At 34.0% G+C, this 10,561-nt stretch overlaps 2 protein-coding genes across 8 annotated transcripts; one reads left to right on the top strand and one right to left on the bottom strand.

The window, feature by feature from the left end:
- The first annotated feature begins 364 nt into the window (after positions 1–364).
- Positions 365–4,147, top strand: LOC101212823 (putative rRNA methyltransferase YqxC). The gene is made up of 8 exons (XM_004149269.3): positions 365–638; positions 728–813; positions 906–1,008; positions 1,147–1,303; positions 2,150–2,278; positions 3,126–3,212; positions 3,481–3,525; positions 3,654–4,147. Exons 1-8 carry the CDS (start codon positions 502–504, stop codon positions 3,798–3,800), a joined length of 891 nt encoding a protein of 296 aa, XP_004149317.1. The 5' UTR covers positions 365–501; the 3' UTR covers positions 3,801–4,147.
- Positions 4,148–5,113: 966 nt separating this feature from the next.
- Positions 5,114–9,926, bottom strand: LOC101213064 (ubiquitin-like-conjugating enzyme ATG10). 7 transcript variants are annotated; one of them, XR_004218384.1, is made up of 10 exons: positions 9,489–9,926; positions 7,753–8,154; positions 7,395–7,559; positions 7,222–7,272; positions 7,048–7,131; positions 6,837–6,942; positions 6,404–6,501; positions 5,772–6,016; positions 5,331–5,523; positions 5,114–5,298 (listed from the first exon to the last, which is right to left on the bottom strand). XR_004218384.1 is itself a non-coding variant. In XM_011660913.2 (10 exons), exons 3-9 carry the CDS (start codon positions 7,753–7,755, stop codon positions 5,804–5,806), a joined length of 720 nt encoding a protein of 239 aa, XP_011659215.1. In that variant the 5' UTR covers positions 7,756–8,154; positions 9,489–9,634; positions 9,726–9,924; the 3' UTR covers positions 5,114–5,526; positions 5,772–5,803. The 7 variants fall into 7 exon arrangements, 6 of the variants coding, with proteins under 6 accessions (XP_011659215.1, XP_031745024.1, XP_011659214.1 ...); XM_011660913.2 differs by having other exon boundaries at positions 5,114–5,526; positions 9,489–9,634; positions 9,726–9,924; XM_031889164.1 differs by having other exon boundaries at positions 5,114–5,598.
- Positions 9,927–10,561: the final 635 nt, after the last annotated feature.

Raw genomic sequence — 10,561 nt, 5'->3', positions numbered from 1 at the left:
TATTAAAGCAAACAACCTTTTGGTGCCTTCATCACACACACTCGTATTTCGGATGTGTGTTAAGGACAAATCATCGATAAGAATGTATTGCTACATACTATTCGTCACTTGTTTAGTTAAATCCATGTCATCACTTTGTCAAGTGACAACAATCATTACTTCATTCTTTCTCTCGAATAAAATGAGGCATTGATTATTGCATTTAACTTAAGAAGAGAACTATCGTAGACATTAGAATTTTCTAGCAGTGATTATATGTTATGTCATTTTTACTTTTTACCGAGTCAAATAATCATAAATAGATAAAGAAATGGGAGAATGGAAGTATAATGAAATGACATTTAAAATTAAACCTTTAGGCCTTTAGGCCATGGTGGTCATATTACACCATACAATATAAAAGATTACAAATGGAAGTACAAAGTAGTGGCCATCGCATCCATCAATGCCATTTTCTCCGAGAGGAATTTGCATAGCGCTTTGAAAAAACAAAGCCCCATCATGTTCAAGTGCCTCCTGAGTCGGAATAATTGTGCAAGGATTTTTCTCTTCTCACCACTATCTTCCTCTCCGATTCATTCACCTTCTCCTAAAGCCTTTTCCGTTGCCAAGTCCGGAAAGATTCAGTCATTGACCCTGTACGGATTTTGTTTCTTTTTAATATCTTCCCAAATCTCTGAAATCTGTGTTTGTAAGTTTGAATGAAGCTGTTTTTTATGTTTCTTAGGAAAAAGAAGAGGAGATTGGATGAGGTATGTGTCGAAAGATACCAGCAATTCAGCCGAACAATGATACAGTCCTGGATATTACAAGGTAACCCTAATTGGATTTCTTAATCTGATGAACTTTTTTTCATTTTCGAATTCCTTCTCTTTCTGTGTTCCATTGGATGGGTGTTTGTTTAGGTAAAGTATTGGTAGATGGCAAAGTAATCAGTAAAGCTGGAACACCCGTCGCCGATAAAGCTAAAGTTGAGATAATTGCTGAAGTTCCCAAATATGTATGTAGGTGATAAAACTTAGCTGAAAACTACATGTTTTTCTTTTCCAATGTATATTGATGTTTCATCCTCGTTAGACTAGATGAAGTTTCAAAAGTTAATTTATCATATATGTTTCTTTTCTCTTTCTATTTCATGAAATCCAGAGCAGGATTGAAGTTGGAAGCTGCTATTGAACAGTTGGATGTTGATGTTGATGGAAAAGTTGCTCTTGATGCTGGGCTATCCACTGGAGGATTTACTGACTGTTTGCTTCAGCATGGGGCTTCATTTGTCTATGGAGTTGATGTTGGTTATGGGCAGGTGATATTTATAAACTTCTTTCACATATTGTTCTTTACCAACTCAATATTGTTGTCGGTTGATGAGGATATAGTTTTACAGTCAAACCCAAATTTTGGGTCCAAAATAAAATTTGCCCACTTTTTAATTCTTAAGTTTTTTACTTTTTGCTTGTGTCATCCTTAGCGGAAATTAACAAAACGATCTTATTGTGCATGCGTTGGGGTCTTGAGTCTCTATTTCTCACTATTGTAAATCAAAGAGCGAGAGAGTAGAGAGAGTTAGAAGCAAAAAAACCTGAACTTAAAGGAGTGAAAGGGATAAACAGAGAGTGGGGAATAGAAAAACCTCATGATAGCAGGATCTCAACCTGCATGTACAATGTTTCATTTTGGTAACTTCACGCCAATATGACATAAGCAGAAGGTAGAAAAACAATTTTTTTAAAGATTGGGTCAAGTGTAATTCGGGCCTTTTAAAATGGGTAAGCCGGACAAAAGAACCTATGGATGAGTGCAACTCTCTCTAATAGAAAATCAGTACTACCCTTCATTTTTCTGGAAAGTTTAAGTAAAGGTCTTATTTACTTGTCTATCTATATATACGAGAAGTCTTTGAATTGAAGAAGAGGTACATCAAAGAAGGGGGAGTTGACTAGAAATTAAATCCAATTCCAGGCTTAATAAGAGATTACAAGATACCATCCAACTAATCAGATTTAATAAACAAGTGTGTTTAACCCAGTCAAGTGATAAACCTTTCTTTACTTTTGATACCTTCAATGTTTATGTGGGAAATTAGCATATAGTATCCCTTCCACTTTCTTCTGTTCCATTGTGATGGGTCATTGATCTGCAGAATTTTTAGGTTGCTGACAAGATTCGTCGAGATGAGCGTGTTTGTGTGATGGAAAGGACAAACTTAAGATATCTTGCTGGACTTCCTCAAAAAGTTGATATTGTGACTCTGGACCTTTCTTTCATCTCTATTCTCTTGGTAAAGGTTTCTGTTACTTTGCACACCGGTTACACAGTTTGTTCCTTCTAACTTGATAACAGGGCAACATTTTCAATTTTTTAAGTTGATTATTTTATTTTATTTTTAATTTGCTGTTAGGATCTTCTTTATCTTATTTTATGTAAAGAACTTGTTTAGCTGGATATCTATGAACAAGTATTTTGTTTTAAGACATACTTAGCTGCAGAGGTACATGACAATTTCCATACTTAGGATCTCAAAAGAAGATGTAAAAAGAGATATCATGTTTTAAGGATGATCTCATACTAAGTTGGTACTTTTCCAGTTTTGATAATGATCAATATGCTCTTAGAAACACGAGTGACAAGTACAGAACGGGCAAAAGTTCAAGTCTTAGATGGCATCTTTGGGGGACCGATCTTGAAATCTAAAATTTGGGGATTAAAGGTGTTGGAACTTCAGGGAAGAAATAAGACGTTTGGGAGTTAGATGTCTGTAGCTAATTAATGGCATATAAACCAGCTTTCTTATCATTTTTTTTTTTTTAGTGTTTGAACAAAATAATAGTGTGAATAAATGAATAATTATCATAGACTTGACGCTTCTTGTTGTATTGTGGCACTGGCACCTCCATCTATTGGCTGTCTTATTTTAATTAGTTGGTCTGGCAAGTATGGTAGAAATATTATTACAGCCACGGTTTATGATATTATAAATTGATTTATTCAAGCGTTGGTAAGGTCTTGCAATGGTCATTTAAAGTACTTTTGTTCTTCTCTTTATTCCATTTGTTTGCATGATCTTCGATGAAATGTTTCTCATTAAAAAAAATTCATTTGCACGGTCTTATATGTTTATGTATCAGGTTATGCCCGCTGTGATCAATGTGATGAAGGAAACGTCAACCATAGTTACTTTGGTGAAACCTCAATTTGAATGTCGCAGATCACAAGTAAGAAAAGCTCTGAGTTATTTTCCTGCTTGTCTGTGGCAGTTACTTCATAGGGATTGGCTGTGATTTTTTAAGCATTATAGTTAACGTGTCAAAACAAAGACAACCTAATATCTCGAAAGGCAGGTTGTGTTAGTGCAATGCTGACCCTGACTTGCCTCTATGCTATATCATTTTATAATCTTCTGACAAAACCATGGAAAGCAGGCATATTGTAGAAATAGTTAAAATTTGTGTTGACTGGATTTGACGATATGGTTCATTGCAGGTAGGAGGTGGGGGAATCGTGAGAGATCCTCAAGTCCACCAGGAGGTAAACATTTATTTCTCCTTCACGCCTATTCACAATATTACTCTTGTGAATGGAATGGATATTAGTTTCTTTCACTTTGTATTGCTTATTGGCTTTAATTAATAAGGATGAATAAATGAATAATGTAGGTTCTTGAGAAGATCATAAAGGGTGTAGAGAATTTCGGATTCTGCAGCAAAGGTTGGATTGAATCACCATTGAAGGGCGCTGAGGGTAATACAGAATTTTTGGTTTGCTTCGACAGGACAACGGTTTCTACTTCGAATCAAGAATGATTCTTCATCTAGTTTATTATCCTTTCTGCAAACCAGCAGTTTCTAGTTTCAAATCTACCTACTTCACTTCATAATCCAAAAGTTAAGTAGCCTCCCACACATTTTACTTAATATGATTGATTATTATACCAACTGTGGCCAATCCAACTTACATCACTTCGGTGTGCTGAATTGAATTTTACTGATGTCGTATCCTCAAAGTTGACCCAACTCCAGGTGTTTTCTTGAAGACCCCTCATTCTCTCCTCATTTTTTAATTTGATTCTTATGGATATTATCAATGTGTTCAACCTCAAAGGCTTAGATCTCTTTCAAATGAAAAATACAATGGACGTAATTCTTGAGGACGTTTCAAATGTCAAGGTCAAAGAGTTTTAAAAATGATAAGAGCAGCTAGTGATCGGGCGCATCTCTTTGCTAGGGTATCGATTGATTTCTCCTTTTTTACCTGCTTCTTCCTTAATTTGAAGGAGAGTTTTTTTTTTTTTTCAGAAACAAAGTACGCTAAGTGATTCTCCTCTAACCTTAATGAGAAGCTTTGTTTTAACTAATTTTCCTTTATTTGTTGAAACTTTGTTGCAAGAAAATAAGTTGAACAGTCTTTCATTTTTTACGTTTTTTAAAATTTTAAAGACCGAACTTGCTTGTCATTAAATGGTTACTAAATCAAACAGTTATATATTCTTTAGGTTAGGTTTTCTTTCAAGATCTATATACATTTAAAACATGGATCATATATAAAAATCAGTTCTCTTTTTCTAAAATCAATACTTTCACTATCACTCTCACACATCCTTAGTGTAACATCTAAATCAATTATGGACTAAGGATGTCCTTAGTGTAACATCTAAATCAATTATGGATTAAACATCCTTAGTGTAACATCTAAATCAATTATAAATTTAATCCATAAACTTTCAAAATTATATTTAATATGAATACTAGTGAGTTGTTTTAAAATGTTTAATGGATCAATGTTTAATGGATCAATGTAAGTTAAGGGTCTCTTAACATTTAAAAGAAAGAAAAAAAAAGTTGCAGATGCAATTCCATTTTGTCCCACTAGATATTTGAATTTTATATAATATCAAAAAGGTCAAGAACACTTTTTTTTTTATAAAAAAAAATCCTTTTCAAATAGAACATAATCATCTAGAAGTATAGCAAAATTTTAGATTTTATTAATGTCTACTTCTATAAGTGCTAGATAAATATTGATAGAAGTTTATCAATTTTATTAATAAAATCTTTTGAAGATATTTTCGACAATTATGTCATTTACGATCATCATTCAAAATAGAAAAGAAATAAAGTTGAGAGATTAATGCTTTAAACAAAGCATTAACACTTAAAAGGATCTATTAAACACATTTCCCAGCATAAATCATTTAACATGAAATTAGGAAGACATTTACAAGTTCCCATAGTGAACATTGTTCACATTTACACATTGACTTTATCACCTAAATTTGCATAAATGTACACAAATACTGCCCAAGATATATGGTAAAACTTGAAAGAATGATAGTATATATGATAATGGACAATTTTTTTTAGTTCAATTGTAAAAAATGAAGGATAAAGCCTCCGACCTCAAAAGGAGTGCACATCAATCGTTAAGCGAAACTTGGCAACCCGGCTTTCAGTGCGTATCTTCCCCTTGCTAAAGCCAATCTCTCATCTCAGGCAGGTTTTGACTTCTCTACTAGAGCATGGAGTTCTCCTTCTAGTAACCAAAACCAATTACCAGCATCAGTAATTATATCATGAGCAATGCCCTTAAACCGAGCCATTCTCGCTGAAAATAACAGAATAAAACATCTTTCCAATGAACACCTCTTACAATTGCAAGTTTCTTCTAAAAACAATCTTCTAATACTTTAAAGTTTTTCAAATTCAAATTATATAATGAAAAACTAGACAAATTTTGCGATGTGGCCTTTATGGGCTAAAAGCACTCTCCAAACTTACCCAAGGCTGCTAAATGCTGATGAACTCCAGAATCAAAGCTGACTGCCACCGACTTCTTTCAACATTTCCATAGGAATCCTCAAGCCAACTACTTGCCCCACAACTGAGAGCCACGAGGCAACATATCTTTCAATAGCTATTTCATTATTGAACAAAGAAGCATCACTAAGGAAGAGTAGCTTCATCCATTCACTGGTTCCACAAGGATGTAATTTGAACCATGGTCTGTTTAAATATGGATGCTCCTGAGATCAATCCATACCCACAACTAATTATATGACTAATTCTATGAAATTCAAAATTTCAAACTTGATACAATGAAAAAGCCAAAGGAAAAGAACAGCATCCTGCATTCTTATTTTCAATCAGAAGATTACTGAAAAGACACTCTCAGAATAACATATAGTCCCTTCAAAGCACTGATACTATCATTTTCTGTGGCTGTATCATATCATGTAACCGTTGCATTTTCAGAAACTGACAAGTACAATAATTTACAAATGTTTATGTTGTTTGGATAGTGAAATCTGAAAAAAGAGTATACACTATTTGACTATCCTCCAATGAGACCCAATTTAAGCTTGGTGCACCTAGAATCAAATGCAAAGAAAGTTGACTAAGAAAAGTTGTACCTCCTGAGTAATAAATGTCCATTTTGAATTCAGTAATGTATCTGCAGACTGTGATGGGAGATTCTTTTCAATTTCTTCAAACATCAGAGGTTGTCCATCTGTACAGATTATAAAATTAGTATACTGAATCGGCTTAAATACTTCATATTAGGAACAAAATTCTAACACATGATATATCTGGTACAACCATATATAGCATAATTTAAAACGCAAGTCACACTAAATCACATTTTTAGAATAACTACAGGAATTAGCAAGGTCAAACAACCAAACATCACATTAGTACAAATCACTCTATTTATTTGCAAGATAACTAGTAATTAAAAACTTAGTGTTTGAATTTGCATCAATTCTTTTTTCTAAAGCTGTTCTTAAAGGTATAATGAACCAATAAAACTTTGTCATTTGTTAGGCCACTTTCAAAATTGCATACCACAACAGTAAGCTCGAAAGTATAGCACTGGAACACTATATGATGCACAGTGCAGAATGTGAAAATCATAGTAATGTACTTCTTGATGGTCACTTGGGGGTGGGACCTTGAGAAAAAGAGAGAATCCGGTTAACAAATATATAGCTGATGTCACATAATGAAAGAAGTATAGTTCCCACAAACAAAAACATCAATTACAGAAAGCACATACTAATGTAGCTTCATCAAGATACTCGTTGTTGCCAGCCCCATCAATATCTGCTTCCTCTAAACACCCTCCTTTCTCCTCCTCGTTCTGTTGAAAACATAATAAACAAACACAATGAAGAACAATAATATTGCAGAAGTCTTACAAAAAGGGGCCATAAAAATGGAAGAAGCAGACCTCTTGTGGTCTCAGAAGGCATATTTTCTCCAAAGATAAGTATCCTTCAACCTACCAACATATAAAAAGGCATTTATACACACATATGTATACATATGTAAAGAAACAACAATATCTCATCTCTCAGCAACATGAAAGTAGAGATATCGTAACCAAAGAAGAAAAAACTTCACCTTATCATCAGTACTAATCCACCGTAGTTTCTGATATGGAACCCATGACCATGAAGGAAAATCAGAATTGATCAGTTTCCATCTACGAATAAAAGCAGAAGCAGCCTTGTGAAAATCACTTGATGAGATAGTTCCACCCCAAGCTATTGCTTCACATGTACCAACCTAAACCCATCAGTGAAACAGAGACGGGGAAATCGAAAATGGCAAGCGTCAATATGGAACAACAAATTCGAGGCAGAGCAATTATTGGAAACCCATATGAAGTACAAACAAAACCACAAATTGTTGGCACATAAAATCAAAATCATTCGGCTATGAAGAATTAGAACAAGTTAAAATGATGTGGGATACTCACCATCTTGTAATTCACATGAATCGTTGAGTGATGGACGAATTGGTTGCGTTGAACTCCTGTTTGGAACCACTGAATTTGGAGGAAAATTTGGAAGAATTGGTTGCGTTGAACGGATGGAAGTGGCAACTTGGGAAGTGAGGTTGAAGTAAAGAGCAAAATAAGAAACCGACCCGGGTGGCTGAGGATGGGAGAGGGGAGAAATTGAGAGAAAATAGAAGGGAATTATTTATTAATGAAAACTGAAATTATTCCCTATTCTCCATTCCATTCCATCCCATCCCATCCCATTCCATGTTTCTCGATTCTCGATCTGGATAGATAGTACTCCATTTGCAGTTCCTAATCTTCATTCCTCAATATGCCTCCTTGCTCTCCCTCCATTCTCATCGTTAAACACTAAACCTTTTGAAATGAAAGATCAGAAACTGAGCAACTAACTCATTTCAAGCAACTCTCTATGGCTAAATTATGCTTTCTCCACAGCTTAGTTTATTCTTTTAGAAGCACGCTTAGGGTAACGCACACACATCAATTAATTATAGCAGTCTTTTGAGATATCGATGACACAAAGATTTCCATTAACAATTTTGTAAACTGTTGACGCAAAAGACTTGGAAAGCTAAATTATGAGACTAAAAAAGCCTCTAATATAATATCAATATATAAAGGAGATCGTGAGTTTTTATGAAGCTAGTAGGATTTTCTTCGAAAGAAAAAGGTGACATCAATGTTGTGCAATACAAAGCAACACAAAACCTTCTTTATCCTTTTTAGTTCAACAACATATGAGGTTGAGGGATTCACCTCTTGATTAAGGTACATGCTTAAAACTGCATTAAAAAAACAACATAAACTTTAAATACTTCAAAGAGGAAAAAGAAGAGGGAGGAAAGAGAGGCTCTTATGGTAAAGTCAACAGTTTCCCTTCATGTGAAGCGCGATAAATGCTGTGTTTAGGCACAAGCCACCCACTAAACACTAACATAAACAGGCCACTAATCTTTTAAAATGTCATTGACATTCAGTATTCATGTCTCACGCCCTCCTCTCCATTGAGTGGTTGACAGGTAATAGACTACCACACAAATGAAACAATATACAGCATTCTATCGCACTAATTAAGTGTATTGAACTCAATGACCCAACTATTCACCTAGTGCAGAAGACAATGACAATTAGTACATTTTTGGTCCATTTATGAAATGTATCAAAATGTCAAACTATTAACCTTTAAAGTCTAAAATTTGGAATTGAAAAGAAAAATTAAATTTCAAAACAACTTTTCTTGCCATCAGAGGGGATTTCATAAAAATATTATTTCAGTGCTCAAAGTAGCATGTTACATGAACTCAAAGCCCTTGCGCAATGTCCCAACATCATTTGGCAGTTTTTTTTAAAAAAATTGAAATAAACGATTTTTCATTGAAAACAGGGAACCCCCATTAAAAGAAGGGTATATACAAAATCATGTCATGAGAATAATTACAAAGATTCTTCAAAATCAAAGCCTAAAGAGAAACATGATACTGATTAACCGACCAAATCTCCCCACTCCCCCTTTCAACTCCCCTAAACACCCTCCTATTCCTCTCATCCCACAAAACCCACAAGGTGGCACAAACACAAGCACGCCAAAGAAACTGGCCTCTTTCCCCACAAAGCAGATTGAGGACATCTTTATGACGAGCATACAACAAGCCAAAAGTCTAAAGAAAATCATCCCAGAAACGACTCACCAGCTCAAAATGCCAAAGGTGATCCAAGTATTTCTCCGCCTTCCAGCACATAATGCAACAGAAAGAACCAACTAATGAAGGCAAAATCCTGGACAACCCATCCAACTTATTGACCCGACCGTGAAGAACCTGACATTTCTAGGGACCTTAATCCGCCAAAGCAAAGAAAATACCGATTCACTCACGGGGATAGAGTTTACCAGAAACTAATAGAAAGACTTACACGAGAACCCTAACCTCAAGAAAAAATCAAGGCGTGTAATGCAGTAAAGACCCTATTATGGAATCTTTCGTTTGAAAGAAACGGGTTTCTCAGGAAAATCCTCCCCTTGACAGACCCGTTTGAAATCAGCTTGGCTTAATGCGTACTCTTGGTGTGCTGATTTTTCAATTCGAGAAATCAGTCTCAACACGAAGGCGTCGATGGGACTATTGCGAATGACTATCATTCTAATATTTACCTTCAAAGTTAATTACAACTAAAATTATGATAATAATAAATGTCCATCAATTTCAAAATGTGTTCAAATTCTATTTTTAGCATTTATTCGGAGTTTTGTAATTTCAACATTACATGGCCTAGTAAAACAAATCATATACATTTGCCACACAAATCATATACCTTTGCTATAACGGAAAACATACATATATAGTGAGTCAAAAAATAAAAAGTTAACCTAAACAGATAGAAATTCAAATGTTGGTAAGAAAATGGTTGAAGAGACAGTGATGTATACCATCAAAAGAAATAAAGATTTCAATATTTTGTTGAGATGTCATCGTTAAATATAAATTCATAATTTTTAAAAATTAAATTATTAAAATAAGTAAATAAAAGCCTTTCAATTTCTAGGATGAAGGTAAGAATTTGAAAAGATATATACAATGAATTGTTAATATTGATTTTACTATTTGTATTAAATAAATAATATAATAAATAAATTTCTTATATAAAATTGATCTTGTACTTTTCTTTTTTAAAATTTAAACACCATCTAATATTTATTTTCAAATATATGATAATTTTGTAAATTTAAAATTTGAGAAGAGGTAGAATCGTCCAAAAATAATTT

This window comes from Cucumis sativus, chromosome 7, assembly GCF_000004075.3.
Source record: "Cucumis sativus cultivar 9930 chromosome 7, Cucumber_9930_V3, whole genome shotgun sequence".
Lineage (NCBI taxonomy): Eukaryota > Viridiplantae > Streptophyta > Magnoliopsida > Cucurbitales > Cucurbitaceae > Cucumis > Cucumis sativus.
The sequence above is the reverse complement of the archived record's forward strand: the minus strand, read 5'-3'. Positions and strand labels throughout refer to the sequence as shown.